The sequence below is a fragment of the Anastrepha obliqua genome, chromosome 3 (assembly GCF_027943255.1).
Source record: "Anastrepha obliqua isolate idAnaObli1 chromosome 3, idAnaObli1_1.0, whole genome shotgun sequence".
Lineage (NCBI taxonomy): Eukaryota > Metazoa > Arthropoda > Insecta > Diptera > Tephritidae > Anastrepha > Anastrepha obliqua.
Window position 1 is genome coordinate 112,105,210 of NC_072894.1, and position 23,523 is coordinate 112,128,732.

The 23,523-nt window shown below is 37.0% G+C and overlaps 3 protein-coding genes across 4 annotated transcripts in view; 2 read left to right on the top strand and 1 right to left on the bottom strand.

Annotated features, from left to right (window-relative positions):
• Positions 1–23,523, bottom strand: part of LOC129243038 (insulin-degrading enzyme) — a 39,680-nt gene that overhangs the window by 11,459 nt on the left and 4,698 nt on the right. For both annotated transcript variants that reach the window (XM_054880090.1, XM_054880091.1), the window contains exons 13-15: positions 23,266–23,497; positions 22,981–23,187; positions 22,737–22,894 (exon numbers count right to left, since the gene is read on the bottom strand). In XM_054880090.1, coding sequence (XP_054736065.1) covers positions 22,737–22,894; positions 22,981–23,187; positions 23,266–23,497 — 597 coding nt within the window. The remainder of the gene's footprint in view (positions 1–22,736; positions 22,895–22,980; positions 23,188–23,265; positions 23,498–23,523) is intronic.
• On the top strand, positions 3,969–4,718 carry LOC129243041 (uncharacterized). The gene is made up of 2 exons (XM_054880099.1): positions 3,969–4,077; positions 4,416–4,718. Exons 1-2 carry the CDS (start codon positions 4,024–4,026, stop codon positions 4,647–4,649), a joined length of 288 nt encoding a protein of 95 aa, XP_054736074.1. The 5' UTR covers positions 3,969–4,023; the 3' UTR covers positions 4,650–4,718.
• On the top strand, positions 11,421–13,176 carry LOC129243043 (uncharacterized). The gene is made up of 2 exons (XM_054880102.1): positions 11,421–11,508; positions 12,888–13,176. Exons 1-2 carry the CDS (start codon positions 11,455–11,457, stop codon positions 13,098–13,100), a joined length of 267 nt encoding a protein of 88 aa, XP_054736077.1. The 5' UTR covers positions 11,421–11,454; the 3' UTR covers positions 13,101–13,176.

The window sequence follows — 23,523 nt, forward strand, 5'->3', positions numbered from 1 at the left end:
TGTTCAGCCCATTCAGCTACGGTGGCCTCAACTAATATTTTTACATATGCTTTCTGATCCATGAAAGTGCCTAACAAGAGTATAAGTGCCCAAGGTTAGAATTTTAAATAGCTACCCTTGTATAGAGATGTAAATATATGCAGCAGTTTTTGGTGATTGTACTCAGTACAAATTGATACAAAAATTTATAAAATAATTTTTTTTTTAAATATGTATTTGATTTAATTTTTAAACATTTATATCTTCGCATAAAATATTTTAATGATACCTATATCAAAATTTAATAAACTCAATAAACTCATATAAAATTTCATCTAAAACATTCTTAGGACCAGGGAAGCCATAGAGAGACTAGCCGTAGACAGACGGTTACACATCTATTGGGTACCCGGGCATAAGGGCATTGCAGGAAACGAAATTGTAGATGAGATTGCCAAAAGCGCTGTTTACATAAAATTCAAACAAGAAAACGACATACTGAAACCTTTAAATACGGTATACAATGACGTCGCTGCGGACATGAAAACACGGATAGACAGGAGGTGGTATAATCTAGCTACTTGTAAATCCGCGAAAATCATATGAATACAAAATGCAGACAAATACGCCAGATTCGTCTAGAAAAGAAAGCAGAACTATCGTAGGCATACTGACAGGCCACAATTCGTTAGCGGCACATGCATACAAGATGGGAATTGCAAACAATGATAGCTGCAGATTTTGCAATGAACTAGAAGAGAGGGAAACTTTTGAACACCTTATATAATATGTTCTTGCCTTGCATTAGCTAGAACCCGAATGAAATGTTTAGGAGCTCTACAATATGAGAGGTTAGAATGTCACTCGGGGTTTGAGCTTCAGGGCTTACTTAGATTCGCAAAAGACGCAGGCTTATTACAAGAAGCCTACTACAAGTTCCATGTGGTACCACTAAGGTCCAATAGGTCTATGTGATGGCTTTTAGCAAGCCAGGTCAACCTAACCTAGCCTATGTCAAAATTTGCATAAATCCATAAATTGTTTCAAATTTTTCAAAAACTATTTTCCTCATGACGACGATAAATTTTTAATTGAACTACGTATGTAAGATATTCAACACAATTATTACCTTCATGAGTTGTCGCATTCGTTCATCGCAATCTCATCCAATGCAATGAAATCAATATCTCTCGCTTACCGCAACGAATTGCCATTACCATTAATTTTTAAATAAAAATATTTAGCTTAATAGCGACGCTCTCAAAAATAATGACTTCACGAAAACTAAAAATGTTCACATGACGTTTTGTTAACTATTTAATTACTTACAGCAAAAATCATTCACAAAATAATTGGCAACGTAATTTTTTTTCTTGTTCGTTTGTTTTTTAAAATGCTATAAGAAATATTTATTCGGTTAGGGTGGTGTCCTCTTATGAGGATCTGTCTTCATCATCATCACAGCATTACAGTTCGGGGTGAACCATTGCTTCCATTACAATTCACCTCCACATCACTCGGTCTTTTCAGCTTTTCTTTTGACATAAGATATGCCCATAGTTCTTATGTCATGTCTCCACCTTTTTTCTCGGCGGATCTTTTCTTCTGTCGCTTTGTGGATTTGTTTCAAAGATCTGTTTTACAGTTCTATCGTTGCTTATTCGCCGAATGTGACTGCACCAACGAATTCTCAACGTTTTAACGCATCTGAGGACATTTCCACCTCTGATAAATGTGTCTAACTCGTCATTGCACAAAATGCGGTAAGTATCATCTCCAAGTCGTACAGGGCGAAGTATCTTTGTTAGAATTAATTGATCAACTTCATCGCATTTCAACACCCAGGCTTCGCAACCGTATGCGAATGTAGGTCTCATAGCAGTTTTATATATTCAAAGTTTCAGGTTTCTGGAAAATAGTCTCGACTTCATCTGTTTTATATGCAGATTTATTTGCAGCTCGTATCCCGTCGCAAAGTGCAAAGGAACTTAAGGGGGTCTTCTGGTCTCCAGCGAAAAAAAATCGATTTTTTTTTTTGCATAATTTTGTTGTATGTGTATGCGAGAATACGCCACAGAAAGGATTTTTTGAAAATCGCAGTTTTTCACATTTTTCTGGGCACCGAAGTGTACCCTCCTCCGGCCGTTTTTATCATAAACTTTATCTTTAAACGCGTTTCCCCGAAAATCGTGTTTTTTAAGCATTTTGGTCACACTTTTCATAGTAGTTATACTCCGATTTCAATGGTTTTGGTCTTAAAAGGTTCGGAAAACTTACCGCTAAGTTTCCCCGTGTACGATTTTTGAAATTTTTTTTCATTCCATTTTTATAACCTTTTAAAGTTCAAAAAATGAGCAAAAAAAAATTTTTTTTGCAAATTGTTGCATAACTTTTGAAAAAAATTAAAAAAAAAAATCTGTCACGGGAAAACTTAACCAGGGCAACTCTGAAGACAACGCATATCTAATTTTTGCTTTCTGATTACCCAGGTGGAAAAACCGTGACCAAAATGGAGACCTGTTTCGTTTGGAGGTGGACGTCTTCAGCGCCATTTCAAGGTCGTGGGTGTTAATTTTTTTCAAAGTCAAAACCATTTTTTAAAAGCCAAGACATGTACCTTTAAAATAAAAAAAATTTTTTTTTAAATATTCACAGGATTTGTCACAATCAATCCCCAAAAATACCCTTCATTTCAGGGCCTCGAGACCAGAAGACCCCCTTAAAAGGCTAACAAAGCCACAGTTTTCGAATTTTGTATGTAGAAGTCCATGCGGTGAGGTTTGAGATTGCTTGAAGTCTTTTCTATAGAAGCTGTTTGAAGGGTGGGGTGGAATCATCTCAGCACCTTCTACTCCGCAGCCCTGCTCTCGTCGGACTAAAAATCAGACATCTGTGCTCTCTCTATTTTAATACAGGTTTAAATATCACACATCTGGTAAATTTCATCAGTACCTTGAAGTGGTTAATACAAATATAATGGAGGTCGTCATCCTACAATCCAAATAATCATCTTCTCCCTCTGATTTTCCTCTGTATGGTATCAAAACGGACGAATTTGATTTTTTGTGCAAGTGCGTTCCTCGCGTGGGCAGCCTTTTATCCTAACCTAACCTAACGCGTACCTCACGAGTCAGCTAAAGTTCTTCGTCTGCGATGGGCGGTGTTTGGACTCCGATGACGGCATCCGGAGTCGGAAGCTTACAGCGATGGTAAAAGGCTGCCGATGAATGTTGTGTATTATGAGCAGCTTTGCTGCATGGAGCTGCTAGAGTGGCAATAGGCCAGAGGTGAGGGCTCGACAGGGCTAGTTTACACGTACGATTAAGCACTGGGGCAAAACTCCGATTCGGACCGGATTGTAGAACCGGTTGCCATAGGACCGACATAGGAATGTGAGTTCAATCATTGCCTTTGAGATGAAGTGTACATCCTGTGAAACACCCAGCAATTTGCACTATTTTTATGCATACAAAAAGTTCAGTGAATTAAGCTTGAATTATGCTTTGTTTTTTTTTTTTTTTTTGCACAGGACCTGGTGTTTCAACACATTTACTTGGGCTTTGGCGATAGACCTCCATTAAACAAGTGTCTAAAATTGACTACGTGAAAGGAACTTCGTTAAGGAATTGTCTAAAATTGATTTAATAAATTTGAATCTGTTCATTCTTCGTTTCATATGGCATTTTATTTTTTACACATAAGTTAAGTTGTTATTGGAATGAAAACTAAAACGACAATTCGTTAACATTTTTCCATTAAATATTTTATCAATTTCATCCTGACATGAGCCAAGAGCAAACAAAAACAATATATTCGTAGTATTGCATGTTAGTGTAGCAATTACAAATAATTATTTCTTGATTAATTACAAAATGTAAACAAAACTATGGATATCTGTTTAATTGAATGAGATTACATCTGGACCATGTGAAATTTTGATTCAGAAGCAAACTATAAAAAGTGTGTGCGGTGACAGAGTCGACAGGTAGTGTTGAATTGACTACAATCTAACAAACAACGAAAAGGTTTTCCTGAAAAAAAAAAATGCGAAGCCTAACATTAATTGCTCTGATTTGCGGTGTCTTGACAGTTATGTTGGTAAGTGGAATAGATTGAAAAATTAAAAAACGAAGACTTAAAAAACAAAAGGACAGTTTGTAAAATTAAACTGGTTAACCTGTCCAGTAAGAATTTTATTTCTTTATTGTTTTTTTCCAATATCGATAAATACTAACGCTATAAAAATCTCAAAACTCACATAAAAATTTTTTTATTTAGAATCGCACCGTGAATATCACATATTTTTGTTAATTTATTGTTATTGCCAGCTTCATCCGAAATTTTTATATTTTTGTATTTTTTTAATAAAATTGTTTACTGCCATTAAAAGAAACTAAAATTAATAATGACATTATTTTACTACCATTATTTTTCAGCACTCGACAAATGCTCAAATGCCGCAAATGCCACAAATGCCGGGAATGCCTCAGATGCCCGGTGGTAATAATGGCCTAGAGAGTCGCTCTCGCCGCGCTGCAGAACCTCAAGGAGGTGGCGGCGGCGGACAAGGTGGCGCTAGTGGTGGTGCCGGCGCGGGAATGGGTTTTGGCATGGGAGCTAATATGGGTGCCCAAGGAGGTGGACAAGCAGGTGGACAGGGTGGTCATTAGTAAAGCAATGTAGCTAAGAATGTTGTGAACAAAATTTTAATGCAATAAAACAGAGAAGTACAGAAAAAATTTAGAATTTTATTATAATATAATAAACAAACAAAACAGAGTAAACTATCTTAAGAAAGTGTTACGTGAAAATTACACTACAGTGCCGTTAAAAATAATAGCACTGTGATGAGCTACGCCTTCATACTGAAAGGTCCATGTTTTAGTGCTTTTGCTGTAAATGGGGGACTATACTCAATATTTGGAAATCGTAAGAACGATCGCCATTGTCATCATATTAAACGACTTTGAAATCGTTTCTCCATGCTTCTTTTACTACACCCCCTAAATCTCTAGAATTGGTTGGTCTCTGTTCAGCAATACTTTTGATGTCAGTTCACAAGTTTTTTATGGGGTTAAGGTCGAGAGACTGAGCAGGTCAACGCATAACCTCAACCCCATTGACCCTAAACCATTATTTTGCGGACTTGCTGGTATGTTTGGGATCATTATCTTGCTGATATTCCCATTTCAGTGACATATTCCATGTGGCATATGATAACATTATATATATATAATGGGCGCGTAAACCCTTTTTGGGTGTTTGGCCGAGCTCCTCCTCCTATTTGTGGTGTGCGTCTTGATGTTGTTCCGCAAATGGAGGCACCTACAGTTTCAAGCCGACTCCGAACATCAGATATTTTTATGAGGAGCTTTTTCATGGCAGAAATACACTCGGAGGTTTGGCATTGCCTGCCGAGGGGCGACCGCTATTAGAAAAATGTTTTTCTTATTTTGGTGTTTTCACCGAGATTCGAACCGACGTTCTCTCTGTGAATTCCGAATGGTAGCCGCGCACCAACCCATTCGGCTACGGCGGCCTCAACTAATATTCTCACATATGCCTTTCGATCCATGATGCCTTCAATCAAATAAATTAGGCTTACTCCACTATATGAAAAGCTACCCCTATATTCCGCGTTAGATTGGCGTCGAACATACTTTCTGGAGCCTGTATTACCAAACAGTTTGATTTTGTTTTCATCTCACCACAATATATTTCGCCATTTACTAATGGACCAGGACACAAACTCTGCAGAGCCGGAAACTCTAAAGGACTTTCATGTGTTTTTTTGTGGGTAGCGGTACTTTTCATGGACTTCTTGCGAATAAATTGTTAGTGCACCAAACGTCTAAGCAGAGTTTTGGCTCTAAATGCCAAACTAATGCCGTCGCTGGTTGATGCAAATGGAATATTTTTCCAGCAAAATTGTATATTGCAATCGTCTTTATCGGATTCTTTGTGCTTTCGTCCACGAGTTTCATGCTTACTTTTATAATTTAATGCAATTGGTACCATCTGAGCAGAACATCTTATGAAATCTTAAATTTCCCTATATGTTTTCCCCGGTTTTCTTAGCCTTCTGATCATTGCTCGCTCTTCCTCTGTGCTCCGTGCACTTTACTCACTAGGACCAAAAAATTATTGGGAGGTTACTTGCTTTTCGAATTTTGTCTATATGTATTTTAAGTTATTTTGGTTAAAAAACGTTAGCACTCCTATTATTTTGTGCTAACCAATAATAAGTGTTTCAGAAACAACTGCGGCAAGGATAAAATTTTGCTTCATATTTTATTATTAGGATCCCTTTAGGTGTACCGCTGTAGTGCGGGGTCGTTTATATGTGTTAGGAAAAATTAATGCATTCATGTACATTTTTCATGCCGGCGCTCCTATTATTTTGTGGGCAACTGTACATAAATTCTTTTATATTCAGTAAACAGGCTACATTCAGGTATGTTTTTTTACATGTTTGAGGTGTTCTTTGCAATTTTCCCCAATTTTAATTTCATGCTTTAATTTTTATAGAATTATTTTAAGTTTATATGAAAATTGTTTTCCCTGCTCTCTGGTAAAACTCCTACTTTTACAGAATGGCCCGCAAGACACAAACGATCTCTTCAGATACCTGCTTAAGCCTACTAATCTGACACCGGCACCCTTCCTGGGGTCCTACCCTGTCAAAACTATCCTTTTATTGGATCTATCTTTAGATGAAATTACCGGCTGACTGATGTTTTCACAAAAGAAGAGGTTAGAAAAAACAGCAACTTTTTGTTGAGGCCCTCTAATTTACATAAGTATATATTATACATAAGTACAAAGAAGTTGTCGGAATCTCTTAAGTGCCTTTTAACCCTTTTCAGTTTCTAAATTACGTGATATTATATGGAAAAACAAATCAATGAGCATCAACAACACAGTTCGCATATATAAGGCATGCGTAAAGCCAAGTATGACACATGGAATTGTAACTCGAGCGGGTACAACTACAGCAGAGCAAATAATATCCACCTTCGCAATGCAAACGCTGCGAGCGGGTGACAAGGCGCGATCTTAAACAAAACGAGGAGATACGAGAGGTGTGTGAAATCACTGGCACTGGAGCCACAAGAGAAGAAAGTAATGTTATCAGCATGGGGAGACGCTCGCTTGGCAAAGATTATGGTGAAAGGTCAAGCTACAATACCACGGCATCTAGGAAGACCACAAAAACATTGATTATGCGGATCCCGATTCGAATTATGCAATTATATTTTTATTTTATAAACCAATAACATTTTGTAATTTTTTTTGAAAAAAAAAAACGTAACCTAGTCCTACAATAAAGGTGAAGAAGAAGAGTTTCTTAATTTTCCTCACAAAGGTAAATTTGCTAATCCGACACTACGATATATAAAAGGTGATTTTTTAAGAGCTATAGGAAAGTTTTCCATAAAATCACACATAAACTTCAGAAAAATGCATGAAATTTTTATTTAAATCGATTGTACAGTCCATATAATTTAATGTTCGAAGATTATTTCATGCAAATGTTGACCGCGACTGCGCTTCAAATGGTCCATCCGCTTAGTCCAATTTTGGCATACTCTTTCCAATGTTTCGGCCGGTATCTCACATATAAATGCTTTAATGTTGCGTTAATTGACATGAGCTTTAACATAGCCCCACAAAAAATAATCTAAAGGCGTTATATCGCACGATCTGGGTGGCCAATTGACAGGTCCCGAACGTGAAATAAAATGTTCACTGAACTCTCAACAAGTCCATTGTTACGCGTGCTGTGTGGCATGTGGCACCGTCTTGCTGAAACCACATGTCATGCAAGTCAAGCTCTTGCATTTTGGGATATCATTTCACGGTAGCGCTCACCATTCACAGTTACGTTACGATTCGCAGCATCTTTGAAGAAGTACGGCCCAATGATACCTCCAGCCCATAAACCGCACCAAACTATGACCTTTTCTGGATACTTTGGTAGCTCTTGCAATTCTTCTGGCTAATCTTCACTCCAAAATCGACAATTCTGCTTATTTACGTACCCATTGATCCAAAAATGAGCTTCGTCGCTGAACACAATTTCTCGATAAAAAAAATGGATCTTAAACTTTCTTAACAGAACACGCAATTTTATTTATAATAAAATTCAATGATTTGCAAGCGTTGTTCGTTATCGTAGACCAAACTGAAGATGTTTGACAGTGAAACAAAACACGAAACGTGCGTCAGCTGTTTAAACCAACTGTTTAAAAAGATAATAGCTAAAAAATCACCCTTTAGTGACTTTGTTAAATTACTTACAGAATGAGCTTAGTTGCAAAAATATCAGAATTTTCCTTTCAGAAAATTTAATAAATTTGCGAAGCGCACTACCAGCGGAGATTTTCGCTCGATATTACAATAAAAATCGTAGTTAATGAATGATATTTAAATGCTTCCAAAAGTTGGCATGTGCATTAATCTTAACTATTAATCAACAATTTGCTTTTCTAACTTAGTTTATTTTTAAACATTTTTTAAATTTTTTATTTTATCATCATAATACTGCTGTGATTTATCATTCGATTTTTTAGTTGGCTTAGAGGTCATAAAATGCATATCCGGCATTGCATGTTGATTGCAAAGATATAAAAACTTATTGCATTGGCGTGTTCGTGCACATACAGTGCTCTCTTGATAATCACGACTCTCGACTATTTCTAACGTTCGTTTTTTTCTATCTTATATATAAAATAAAGTCAACTTTTTGTGTGTGTTCGCTAACCGGCCGTGTCTTTGCACCGAATTAAACCAAACTTACACACATTGTTAAGAAGGTATTGAAGATGGTTTCCGTATAGTTTGGATATCTATTGGTGGATAGCGTTCGAGATATAGGACAAAACGTGGACCCGGGTAACCTTCAGATGTGTATGTACAATATGGGTATCAAATGAAAGCTGTTGATAAGTGCTTTAATACGGGGTAATCTTCATACCTATTGATGACTAGGGTCTCGAAATATGTGCCAAAACGTGGACCCGCCGTGTCTTTGCACCGAATTAAACCAAACTTATGCACATTGTTAAGTAAGTATTGAAAATGGGTTTCGTAAAGTTTGGTTGTAATTCGGAACACTGGCAACGGGTATAGCGTTCTTTTGAACCAGCCATAATGTCGTTTACTTTTTTAACGCTTGGGGCGGAACTGAACTGTCAAATTGACAGTGTGAGTTACAATGTGTCAATATTTCTTTCTGATTTGGATGCCATAAGGAGAAGACGTAAGGGCAAAGTGTAAACATATTTTGTGAATTTTTTTGGAGTGGATTTTGGAACAATGAATAATTTCTTACGAAATTTGAGAATTTAATGTGAAATCCGAATGTTAAATGAAATTATGTGTTCGTGGAAAAAAAATTTTTTTCGTTTTTGTTTTGAAAAATATAAATGGATAATGGTTAAAAAAGCTCCAATGCTTAATAAAACAAATAAATTGAAACGAAAAATTCATGGATGATCAGGAAAAAAGACGATTGTTTCTTAGTTATTCAGTTGCGTTAATTTGAAATTTAAAAACAATCTTCTTTTTTCCTGATTTTCAATTTATATTTTATATTTACTCAAAAACAAATACAATTTACAAAATACAATTACAAAATAACAAAATATTGTTTATGCCAAAGCGTTTGAATAAAGAATAAAAAAATAAATAATATGAAAACCATATCTTTTCTGTTCTAAACCATATCTATTCTATTTTAGTGGGCCCAGCGAAGCGGGCCGGGTTTGCTAGTTTGAAATAAAGATTTAGTTTTCAAAACCCACAAATTTTTTACTCATACTTGCATTATTTATTTGAAGTGCCGTCACTGTGAAAAAAAAAATTTTTGTGTAGCTCAAATTTCAAAAAAATGTAAGAAATGTCGTAATATGTATGCTTGGTCTGCTTTTCGCTGACAGGTAAAGAACATTTTTACTCTTTTTTATTCCAAAACTAACTACCAGGGTTGTTATATACGAGGTCTGTTAAAAAATAAGGGGAATTTTCAAATTTCGCGGGCTTCGTACATTCGACTTTCGATTATTATTTCTTTTTATGTTAGTACACTCGCCTCGAAGAAATATTCTCGGTTTTAGCAATATAGCTTGTTTAGTTTGTTTGTGAGAGGCATAAATAGGACAAGTGTTTTGTATGTTCGGCGATTTTCTGTTATCGAAAAAATGGATCAAAGAAGTTGGATCAAAATTTGTGTAAAAAATAGAATTAAGTTTCTCAAAAACACTTGAAATGTTGACAGTGGCATATGGTGAGAGTACTCTGAGTCAAAAAAATGTTTATAAGTGGTACAAGCTTTCAACAGAAGGTCGAGAAGATGTGAATGACGAAACTCACTCTGGACGTCCCAGCACATCAATCAATGAAAATGTTGAGAAAGAGAAGAAAATTGTTATGGATAATCGTCGAATCACAATCAGAGAAGTTGCTGAGAATGTCGACAAATCGTTTGGCTCATGCCATGCATTCTTTTCGGAAATTTTGGGCATGCAGCGAAGTTCGTTCGAAAATTGCTGAATTTTGATCAAGAACAACGTCGCTGTGCATTGCTGAGAAATTGGTATATAGTTATGACATCCAATCGTCCCAATGGAAGAGTCCGGGAGAGCCAAAACCAAAACACGTATGCCAAGTTCGATCAAATGTCAAGGTTTTGCTCACTGTTTTCTTCGATTAAGTGAAGTCATGCGCCGTTTGCGTAAAGCAATACGAAAAAAAGCCCGGAATTGTGGAAAAAATGCCTGGCTTTTGCATCATGATAATGCACCTGCTCACTCATCTTTGTGAGAAATTATTTAGCCAAAAACAACACCGTTATTATGCCTCAGCCACCGTATTCACCAGATTTGGCTTCCTGCGACTTTTTCCTGTTCCCAAGATTGAAGAGACCCATGAAAGGACGGCTTTTTGCGACGATTGAAGAGATAAAAACCGAATCGCTGAGAGATCACAAGGACATACCAAAAAGTGCATATCAGAACTGCTTCGAAGATTGGAAAAAACATTACCACAAATGTATTATATCTGAGGGGGACTACTTTGTAGCAGATAAAATAGAAATTGATGAATAAATAAATATTTTTTGAGAAAAATTAAAATTCGCCTTATTTTTTAAACACACCTCGTATAGTATCTTATTTCCCAAGGCCCAATAGATGCATGACAACTTTAAAAATTATTGCATGTTCAGGCTGATTCAAGCAAATCAAAGAGTCTTAGCGTGAACAAGAAAATGCTGTCAGAATCGTTTCCACGACATTCGGTTCTACGTTACTGGAACGACCCGGCCATGGAATGTCACTCCAGCATCACCAGAATCTCCTATGATAGGCATGTAACGTGCGATTCTGAAAGTTTTAAGCCATTTTTTTTAATGTGATAGATTTTTGGTGTAGGTGTACCGAATTGATTACAGTCCAACAAATATTTTTTGGAAACATGCGAGGTCTAATACGAATTACTTTGGTTTGCTGTGCATTAGTTTTGATGTTGGTAAGTTGAATTAAAAATATTAAAATATGTGAGATGGATACGCGAACCATTTCCATATTTAAATGTTAAAGGTTTATTAAATTTCGACATTTTTGAAAGCTGAGCAGGGGCCCCGATATTTACTAAATTGCTTAAAGGCGGTTTTGTTTTTTCCAAACAAGTTATCCTCTTCATTACCCTCTATTTTTTCGTGTTCCAATTTTAAAATAAGTATATAATAATTCGGCGAACAAATTCTCCGTCCAACTCTGAAAATGTCACACTCAGGGAACGAAAAGGAGGTAGAATCCATGAGAACATTTATAGGGAAATCGGTTGCCCTGAAAATCTGGTAACTGCTAAAAAGTCAATATTAAGAAATGTGTGTGCTCATTTCTGAGTAGGCAAAAACCTAGCTAGTTGAGTGCAATTTGAAGGACAACATTTTTTCGTAGAAACAACGCAGAACAATTCAATTAATAAATGTTCGTACTGCAAAACTGACATTAATTGAAAAAAAAACGATGCTCCTAACATTTCCCAAATATGTGGCTTTGCTGATGGCCGGGTCATCCTCGTGAGAAATATTAATGTTCTAAAATAAGTACTCCAAGCACTCCAAATAAAAGCAAAATTATTTAGATTAAAGATCAATGAAAGCAAAACGAAATAGCTCGCAAGACTTTATACGGTGAGAAAAGTGTCAGACTTTACAATTGGTGATCATAAATTTGAAAGCGTGGATCAAATTAAAAATCTAGGATTGCTTCTCAATAAAACGGATGGTACAACGACTGTTATCCAAGTAGTAGAAGAACAAAATCAAAATATATAAAACACTGATTCGACCTGTGGCAACATATGGATGCGAAACGTGGACATTGAAAGCAGATACAATTACACAATTAAGCATATTGGAAAGAAGAAGAAGAAGAAAATGGTCTCTATCGCATCAGGCAGAGGAATTCGAGTTTCGGTTTGTTAAATCACAGCGCATCCGAAGGCTAGGGCACGTTTGTAGAATGCCAGATGAACGAATACGTCGCATTTATGGTGAAAAGCGAAGTAAGCAACCGCGGAAAATATGGTTAGACGACGTTGAGGACGATCTAAGAAGATAGGAATGATCAACTACCGTAGATGACTATGGACCGAGATGCATTGAGAAACATTGTGGAGGAAACTAAGGCTTACACCGAGCTGAAGTGTTATGCATGATGTTGATGCTCCTAAAAATATGTAAATGAATGCTGGATTCACACGGTTTATATGAAGGCTAGCCTAAGGCTTTTATAGGCTAGAAACTATGTTTTAGGAGCACCGCTTTTTTCTGAATGATTTTTAATAATCAGTAATATAAAACTCTCCAACTATGTAACTGTTAATCATTTCCTTTTCAGCACTCCACAAAGGCTCTAGCCATGCCTTATATGCAAAGTAGCAGTAACGGCATAGAGTATCGCTCGCGTCGCGCTGCACAAGGACCATCACAAGGAGGGGGTCAAGGCGGTGGTAGCGGCAGTATGGGTGGCGGTGCTGGAATGGGATTCAGCGTAGGCGCTAACATTGGTGGTCAAGCAGGCGGACAACCAGGTGGTCAAGGTGGTCAGTAGCACAAAGTTTTATTTTTGAGCGGCTAACAATGTAAAAACATCGATGATAATTAAACAAAGCAGTGCAACATGCAAAGTTTTTTTCTGTATTCAATGAAATAATATTATATATTGGAATTACTGTTTTTGTGATGTGTGTGAGTTAATAGCTTTCTATTGGTATGTTTATCTATCGAGATCAGTGATAAACCCTTATGCATTGTAGGCACACAACATATCAACGATTGGTTTCATGAGCCTGATAAGCGAGTTAGATATATTCGAGGTTTATTCCATTCGCTTATATACCATTTACAGTGTAATCTCTCCTAAGGGACCCTCTATTAGGCGGACACCTCCCTTGAGCGCACTTTTTTTCTATATCTAATCTTATGTATCGGAAGAAGTTATCCTCTTTTGAGTAGGCATCTCTCTTGGACAAAAAAAAACTGTAAACTCACGGTAAGTGCCGCTCAAGATTTTGTATGAAAGCTACGTAAATTGGCAAAGGCGAATATCGCAGGCGATGGAACGATGAGCTGTATGAGCTTTACGACGACATAGACATAGCGCAGCGAATAAAGATCCAGCGGCTACGTTGGCTGGGTCATGTCGTCCGAATGGATACAAACGCTCCGGCTCTGAAAGTATTCGATGCGGTACCAGCTGGTGGTAGTAGAGGAAAGGCAGGCCTCCTCTGCGTTGGAAAGATCAGGTGGAGATGGACTTGGCTTCACTTGGTATGTCCAATTGGCGCCGGTTAGCACGAGAACTCGGCCAAAATCGCGTAAGCGGTTGTCGCGCAAATTAAGAAGAAGAAGAAGAGAAGAGATTCATGGCGGTGGCCGTAGCCGAATAAGTGGGTGCGTGACTACCATTCAGAAGTGCACAGATCCGAAACTCCGGGCACGAAACACAAATTGATAGAAAAAGTTGTTTCTAATAGCGGTCGCTCCTCGGCAGACAATTGCAAAAGCTCCTAGTGTATTTCTGCCATGGAAGAGCTCCTGAGAAAATCATCAAGCGAGCGGAGGCGGGGTAACACTAAAGGGCCCTCCATTTGTGGAAAACGTGAGGATACACACCACAAATAGAAGAATAAGCTTTCGACCAGTCTAATTTTTGACTACTATTGTCAATTGTGGAACAACATCAAGAAGCACGCCACAAATAGGAGGAGGAGTTCGGCCAAATACCCAGAAAGGATGTACGCACCAATTATCTATATATATACATATATTGTCAATAAATCTGGCCGTATGGCGTCAATGCTGGCTTGAATCTTGCAATAAATCAATTGTTCAGCGCGCTGCGTGGCGAATTAAATATCGTCGATGTTTAGCGGATTAATTTTTGGAAACAAAAATTCAGTCAGGAGGGCTCGATAGCGCTTGTCATCCACCGTAACGGCAGCTCATTTCTCATTTCGCAGGAAATAAGGACCGATGATGTTGCCAGTGAGTGCTCTATGAACTTCGCGAACAGATTTATTTTTTTGAAAGGTGATTTCCACAATTCCGAAGCGTTGTTCTGGCGTTAAACGATTCAGTAGCCATTCTCAGCGGTCAAACCACAGCTATCGATATCGATAGTTCTGCATTGAAAGTAAATGAAGACTGAGAAATGATCCTTTAAAGTATAGTCAAATTATTTCTCAGGAAAGCGGTGTCTACTATATACTGACGATTGTTCGATAATGGCGTCGGGCAATGTTAACGATGGCTTGTGTTCCAAAGTGAACAATTATCTCACCCACCAGTCTTTCTCCCTTTTTCGATGTGAGGAATCTCCAACTTTCCTCCACTAAATTCACGGTACTGTCTTTACCACCTGCACCAAGGAAGTCAAACTACAGCTAAAGGTTGATGACACACAAATATCGACACTGAAACCCCTAAAATGTTGAGCATTACCTTTGATAATTTGCTCTCTTTTCTGTGGCAAAGATAAAGAAATGTTGCTGGCGACATTTAAAGCAATTGACCGGCCAGTTCTGAATTATGACCCCAGGTCGCCTGGCACCAGTGATTCGCAGTGGATAAAGCTGTCCTGGAATCAGTACACGACAAACACTAAACGACATTCATCGGGAGACCTTTACCGCCTTACCATCTTCCTACTTCCTAAACTCCCGATCCCTGAATGCCGATATCGGAATCCAACCACGACCGTCTTCCAGACGAATAGCTTTAGCTGCCTCGCGACACCCGCTTAACTTTGGTTAACAGGTTAAACTCCTACTTATCCAGACTCGACCCCAACATGCCCAATATATGTCCAGCATGCAACACTAACCATCTAATCACATGCCCTATCAATCCTACTCACCTAACACCGCTCACCCTCTGAACCCTACCAGACGAAACAGCAAGTGTTCTGGGTCTACCGTTACATAAGTTAGACGAAGACTACTAGCACTGACCACTGACAGGGTTTAGTAAGCTATTACATACAAACACCAACAACATATCGATAGTTCTCAAGCAGCAAAAACAAAAAAAAACCGATACAATTATCCTTTATTTAAGCCCTTTAAGGTCGCATATGATGAAATATTTTTGCACGTCAGCAATTTAAGTCTAACTCGAAAATATGTTTAGCCAGGTTGGACTTATAGTAATAAGGCGTATGATTAGGTTATTGCCAAAACATAAGAACATGTTTATGTTTTTAAATAAAATTTATTGGCTGCTTAAAAAAATCAAATTATTTCGATAATTACTTCCAATTTTCTCTTTTATCTAACCAATAGAACTGTAAACTAAATTTTAGCGATTTTGTGACAAAAACCATCCGTCGCACGCACAAATAACAGATAGTCTACGTAATAATTCAATTAACTAATTGCTAACAAATTGCAGTTGGTTAACTACGAAAAAAAAAAATTATAAAAACTTTGTATTAAAATTATTCATTTTTTTTCGCAGTCAAGTGAAAATGAGTTAATTGATTTAATTCACACCAGTAATTTTCAATTATCAAAATTATCTAATTGGCAGCATTTTTATAATTTTGTGAACCTTTTTTTTGTACTTTTTTAAGGCGTGTAAACTATGGTAAATTATACAGTTCACTACCCAGTCACAAATTATCAAACTGGCTTAGGGGTTAGCAAAAAAAAATCATAAATTTTTTTATATCATATACTCGTATATTTGGCACATCAACATTATTTAGATATACCCAAGCAGGACTATAAAGGTGCGTGTGGTAACCGATCTGGTCTGTAGTTTTGAATTACACACCATTCAAGAAAGTGGCATCAAGGAATTTCTGGAAAAATGCGGCTTTTAGTTCTCACTGTTTTTGTTTGCTGTGCATTGGCGCTGTTGTTGGTAGTTGGAATTATATGAAATAAATTTTATTATAATATCAAGTACTCTTCCGTTATTTTAAAAATTTGAACGATAGCGAAAGCTAATATCTGACTACTCAACTCCTAAAATCCTTTAATTAATATTTCCTCTAATAAAATATGTGATCATTCCAGCACTCTGTTCAGGCTGACAGTATGTTACAAATGTCTCCATTATCATCAGGGCAAGGAGGGCAAGGCTCACAAAGCTCAAATGGACAAGGGCCAGGAGGACCGGGCGGAAATGGTGGAATGGGATCTGGCATGGGTGGAGGCCGGGGTAACCAGGGAAGCCAGGGAGGCCAGACATACCAGGGCAACCAAGGCAGCCAGGGAGGCAAGAAATAAAGCAAACACTAACAATATTGTTAAAATTGTGCAATTGCAATAAAAGAGATAAATGCATGACTATTTTTAATTTTTATTGACAAGGGCCAGGAGGACCGGGCGGAAATGGTGGAATGGGATCTGGCATGGGCGGAGGCCAGGGTAATCAGGGAAGCCAGGGAGGCCAGACATACCAGGGCAACCAAGGCAGCCAGGGAGGCAAGAAATAAAGCAAACACTAACAATATTGTTAAAATTGTGTAATCGCAATAAAAGAGCTAAATGCTTCACTATTTTTTTTTTTATTTGCGTTTCTTAAAATACAGTAACATAAGTCGTCCAAAGCTAAAGCCGCAATTAGTGGTGCCGTACATTAGCCATAGCCATAACCAAGCAATCAGCTGTTTATATGGGCATCCCTGTAAACGATTATAGGTGCCGCACCATAGCACCGTAACCATAGCTGTAGCCATATGTACTCATACATATTGAATTTTGGTTTTTGCCCGTAACCGCTAGCAGCTGTGAAATACTTTACATTTGTTTTGATATTTGAGATAAAAATTTGTATATTAGAAATGAGCGACGAAAAATTAATTAACTTACGGAAAATTATCCGTATTTTTATGACAAAACACAAATGTTGATATTAAAAAAAAATAAATAAATAATTGGCGCGTACACTTCTGTTAGGTGTTTGGCCGAGCTCCTCCTCCTATTTGTGGTGTGCGTCTCGATGTTGTTCCACAAATGGAGGGACCTACAGTTTCAAGCCGACTCCGAACGGCAGATATTTTTATGAGGAGCTTTTTCATGGCAGAAATACACTCGGAGGTTTGCCATTGCCCTCCGCGGGGCGACCGCTATTAGAAAAATGTTTTTTTATTAATTTTGCTTTCACCGAGATTCGAACCAACGACCTCTCTGTGAACTCCGAATGGTAATCACGCACCAACCCATTCGGCTACTTTAATATCAGCTGTTTTTGATTACGACTAACTGCAGCTTAAAAGGAAGGCTATAATGAGCACTACCCCGATTAGAAATGAACGACAAAATATGAAAATCATGATTGAAGTGCCTAAAAGTATACAATAAATAATTTCTGTAAATTTTTATTTTCGTCCCGACTTCGAGATGCATGATAAGGGATTTTTAAAAGGTGTGCATTTATGAGTATGTGAAATGAGTTGGAACCCTATTTCCCTTAATTTTCCGACTTCCTTGATTCAAACGAATGCCGAACACAAAGAAATGGGCCGATCTGGCTGAAACTTGATGTGTGTTCTTCCAAGAGATGCTACTAACTAAACATCATCTCGATACACGCCAGTATTGTCATCTCTCTGTCATTGCACGGACTTTTTAAGCGACCCTCGTATACCAAACGCGCCCCCATCGAGGGCAACGAAGCAGCCGACTGGTTTACGCTACTGAAACGACTTGTAAAGGGTTCCAATAAGAGGTGCTATTTTGATATTCAAAGAAAAATACTATTTTTTAATATACATAAATGATCGAATGTTTATTTCATTATAAAGAGGAAGGTATATCGAAAATAGTGAAAAATGACATCAGGCAAATGACCACCACGACCATGCTTACAGGACAATATCCTTTCCATTAAATTTTCCATAACCGAATTGCAAAGTGGCTGCCGAATGTCCTCGATAGCCTCACGAACTCCATCTTTAAGGTCTTGTATCGACCCTGGGCTGTTGGCATAGACCTTCTCTTTCACGTGGCCCCAAAGAAAAAAGTCACAAGGTGTTAAACCACAAGATCTCGGTGGCCAATTGTGATCAACTCTTCGAGAGATAACAGGGTCCGGAAACTTTTCCCGTAAAATATCAAATGTTTCGTGGCACGTAGCGCCGTCTTGTTGAAAATAAACGTTGTGCAGATCAATACCATTCAAAAAAAATCGTTAATCATCTCTCGATAGCCTTTTATATATTTAAATAACACCTGTTATTGGAAAACACTTATTTATATCAGCTCATGAACAATCACTTCAGCGGCTTTCGCCAAATTTTGTCATGAATATTTTATGTTCTTACAACAAAAAAAGCAGCATCTCCCAAATATTTATACAATTATGGTAAAAAAAGGCGATTTGAGGTACACCAATTGAAGTAATATTTTTAGTAAATAAATTAGGTCCTTTTGCATTTGACTGCTATTACTCGTAGATAGTTAGAAATGTTCTCTTGTGACAACCTTTAATCGGTTTTTATGCATTTTATTGAGATTAAATTTACATGATCATTTAGATCAAGTCGCTAAAATCGATTTTGTATTAAAAAAGATATACGCTTTTATGACACATTCCACGCGGGATGTCATGCTTTCGCACAGTTTTTTAATCATGTCTTATTAAATGTCATTATACCAAGTAGCTTCGATTACTTTTTTTAGCCGGCTTCTGTTGGTGTATCTTTCTTTTTAAAATACAATAGATCACATATTTTCAATTTGTATTAGTTTACTTATGCAGAGATTTTTGTTGTAATAATGTCATTTCGTTAAAAGAAATTGGTTTAAGTTTCTAGTATCGATGGTATGCTTACCGACTTCGATCGATGGCAAAGTGCAGAATCATTCTGAAACATAATATTTTTTCGTACTCTGACAGCTGCTCCATTGTTGGTAAAACACCTTGTTTAATGATTTCAATATACGCAGAAGAGTTTACATTATCCTTCAAGCAACAAAATACCTCCAACACCGTAACTGGTTATTGGGTAAGTGTTTAACAGTACACGGAACGCAGTTGTGGCTATACCTTTCATTTTGTCTGCGGAGCACTGCGCATCCTGCATCTGCGGTAAAAAGATTTATTTTACACTCATCTAAAAATATGATTCGTGCCCAGTCGTTATGTGTCCAATTTCGCTTTTCCTTACACCAGTTTATATGGGCGGAACGCATTTTTGCTGCCAGAAGGGGGTTTTTAGCGGGTCTGTGACTCAGTAAATTTTCTTCTCTCAAGCGACGCTGCTCAGTCGAGGTGCTGATTTCCATGTTATGCTTATGCCTTAACTCTGAAATAATTCATAGAGCAGTTCTCAATCGATCGAGCAGAGCTATCTTGACCATATCTGTATTTGTATTTCGTGGATGTCCACTTCCAAAACGGCGTGATAAGCTCTCCGTCTCTCAATATTTCACCCTAAATCTACTAACGAAATATTCATTGCAATGTCCTATTCGCGAAATTTCGACATTTGATAGGTTTTGCCGCTTATAGGCAATGATATTAATTTTTTGCTTCTCGGATAAACCATTGTTTTTTTAGTCGTCGTTGTTTTTACGCCAATTACCGGACGCTTAGTACACTCACTGACACCAAATCTCACCAAATAAGGTCAAATTAAACCAATACTATTAAGAAAATGAAAATATCGGAGTTTTTTTGCTCCAGCACTTTCAAATTTTCCATTTTTTGTGCTGTAAAAATTCATTTATAATCTAAAGAATACCTTTTCAATGTTTCAAGCTTAATAGAAAGTCCAAAAAGTCCCTAGAAAGTCAGTGAAGTGATGAGCGTCGAAGGAAAAATGAGTAAGAACGAAAACTTTAATCGCGTTTTTCTCTAAATACGTTTCGGGCTTTCGAATATAACTCAAAAAGTAATCCAGATATCAACTTAAAATTTTACAGGGATATTCTCTAACATATTGGCTTTTGCATGTACCTCAAATTTTATATTAATTATCGTTTAAAAAATTGTTTATAAAAATAAACTTTAATTAATTTTTTATTGTCACTTAAAATATAAATTTTTTTTCGTTAAAAATAAGTAAGTGCAAAGCGGAATTACTTATTTTAATGAAAAACTTTTGTCTGGTTGATTTCAGTTGATTACAAGAGGCTGTGCATTCCACGGCTCAAATTAAGGGGGTCTTCTGGTCTCCAGCGAAAAAAAAAATCGATTTTTTTTTTTTTGCATAATTTTGTTGTATGTGTATGCGAGAATACGCCACAGAAAGGATTTTTTGAAAATCGCATTTTTTTCACATTTTTCTGGGCACCGAAGTGTACCCTCCTCCGGCCGTTTTATCATAAACTTTATCTTTAAACGCGTTTCCCCGAAAATCGTGTTTTTTAAGCATTTTGGTCACACTTTTCATAGTAGTTATACTCCGATTTCAATGGTTTTGGTCTTAAAAGGTTCGGAAAACTTACTGCTAAGTTTCCCCGTGTACGATTTTTGAATTTTTTTTTCATTCCATTTTTATAACCTTTTAAAGTTCAAAAAATGAGCAAAAAAAATTTTTTTTGCAAATTGTTGCATAACTTTTGAAAAAAATTAAAAAAAAAAAAATCTGTCACGGGAAAACTTAACCAGGGCAACTCTGAAGACAACGCATATCTAATTTTTGCTTTCTGATTACCCAGGTGGAAGAACCGTGACCAAAATGGAGACCTGTTTCGTTTGGAGGTGGACGTCTTCAGCGCCATTTCAAGGTCGGGGGTGTTAATTTTTTTCAAAGTCAAAACCATTTTTTAAAAGCCAAGACATGTACCTTTAAAATAAAAAAAAAATTTTTTTTAAATATTCACAGGATTTGTCACAATCAATCCCCAAAAAAACCCTTCATTTCAGGGCCTCGAGACCAGAAGACCCCCTTAAAGGAGCCACGCTTGAGCAGCGCCGCCATTTATTTTTATTTAAAAAAAATTTTTTGTATATTCATTCAATATTAATATGCAATTTATTTTAAGATAATAAAAAAATATTAGGTGCGCAATTAAGTTCTCGCTGTTTTTTTAATGAAAATACAACTTTATTCTGAAAAAATGGTTACAAGTGAATCATTGAAAGTATTGCCCATCGCTGGCTACTACTTTTTCCCATCTTTATGGTAGATCTCGTATACCGTCACCGTAAAACTGTTCATCTTTTGAGGCTATCGACGGATCAAACCATTGTTTGATGTCTTCGTATGAATTGAACTGCTGGTCAGCTAGGCCATGTGCCATCGATCGGAACAGGTGCTAATAGGTCGGTGCAATATCTGGACTCCATGACTTTCTTTTCTTTGGATTGCTGTATTGAATCGATTTTTCATCACCCGTCACGATGCGATGAAAAAACCCCTTCCTTGTCTGACGCTGGAGCAGTTGTTCACAGGCGAATAAACGACGTTCAACATTCCTTGGTTTTAACTCATAAGGAACCCAAGTCCCCTGTTTCTGAATCATTCCCAAAACATGCAATCGCTTGGAAATGGCAAGCAAATGAAGCAAGCTCTTCTTACGTTTGGCACGAATCCTCATTGAGCAATGACTCCAATTCAGCGTCTTCGAAGGTTTTTGGCCTTCCTTCACGCGGACGGTCGTCAATATTAAAATCACCGTCTTTGAAGTGACGGAATCAATCTCTGCACGTTGTTTCACTTAAAGCAGCATGTCCATAAACTTTTTGTAGCTCTCGATGCGCTTTAGCCACCATTTTTTTTTTCGAATGAAAGATCAAAATCAACACTTCCCGCAAATGACGATTATTCGGCACAAAATCAGACATTTTCACTCAACCAAAAGTATATGATATCAAAACAAAATCACTAATGTGTCGAAGCACTTTGTTTACCATATGTCTAAGCTTGGTTTATGACGTTTAGGTTATGTTAGAATCGACTAGCACACACTGCTGGCGGCACATATTGACAAACAGCGGGAACTTAGTTGCGCACCTAATGTAATAATAATTTTCTAAAAACATAATTGAAAAACACGTTGTCTGGAAAAGCTGCCCCCTTAAAATAACGAAATCTAAATATTGATATCATTTCAATATTTTATCAAAACTATATCCCAATTTGTCAAATATTTTACCAGTATCCCGGCTTTAAAATTATTAAAAGTAGATTAACAACCATATAACATAAATATTTATATATTTAATTACACACAGTTCCATCCGAAATTTTAACCTTTTTTCTGATTAATATAAATTTAAATTCACTCACCTTTGTACGCAGCACATCATAGCATGGCTCCGATAGAACCTGTGCAATCAAATTCAGCATAATATTGGAGCGATCCGTTTGTGAGCCATATTGGAAATACAATTGAGCACAAGAACTTTTATGGTAATTATTCTGGTTTTCAAATAAATAGCTGTCGCCTAGGCAAATAAAGAAATGAATTGTGTTTTTATACAAGAGCAAAAATGAATGCGATCGAAAAAGCGCGCATTTGAATTCCACTTACCGCTACATAACTTATACTCCCGTTTCTTAAGCATTTGGCGTGCCAACAGTGGCAGCAAAATAGAATCTGTCGCCTCCAGGCGTTTATTGACACGTTCTGCTACATCTAATGCTTGTACCTTAGTTACATTGCCATAAATAAAGCACTCAGTATGCAGACGATGGAAAAAATCGCGCGCAAAATTTACCACACGATCGTAGGTGACCACTGTGCATAGGAAATACAAAAGTCGTTGGTGTTTATCATTATTATTTCAAAGCTATATCAATACAAATAAGAACCTACACTCCATCGCATCCAGTAATTCGCTGTTGGCCCACGCATTCTCGGTGAGAATTAAAGCCAAATAATAAATTGCATGTTGATACGGCTGTTCGGCCTTGAAATTCTTCAATGAACGTATGAATTCTTCTCTAAGTATGTCAAAACGTTTTTCGTCGATTTTAAAATCGAATAAATGATCCAACACTTTTTCTAATAGTACTAGCTGCTTGTCATTATAGCCTCGTATAGAAAACTGCAAAAATATAGAAAAAATATTTT

Coding starts and splice junctions, on each gene's coding strand:
- LOC129243043 (XM_054880102.1), top strand. CDS start 11,455: ATGCGAGGTCTAATACGAATTACTTTGGTTTGCTGTGCATTAGTTTTG. Junction 11,509..12,887: donor GTGCATTAGTTTTGATGTTG/GTAAGTTGAATT, acceptor TTTCCTTTTCAG/CACTCCACAAAGGCTCTAGC.
- LOC129243041 (XM_054880099.1), top strand. CDS start 4,024: ATGCGAAGCCTAACATTAATTGCTCTGATTTGCGGTGTCTTGACAGTT. Junction 4,078..4,415: donor GTGTCTTGACAGTTATGTTG/GTAAGTGGAATA, acceptor ATTATTTTTCAG/CACTCGACAAATGCTCAAAT.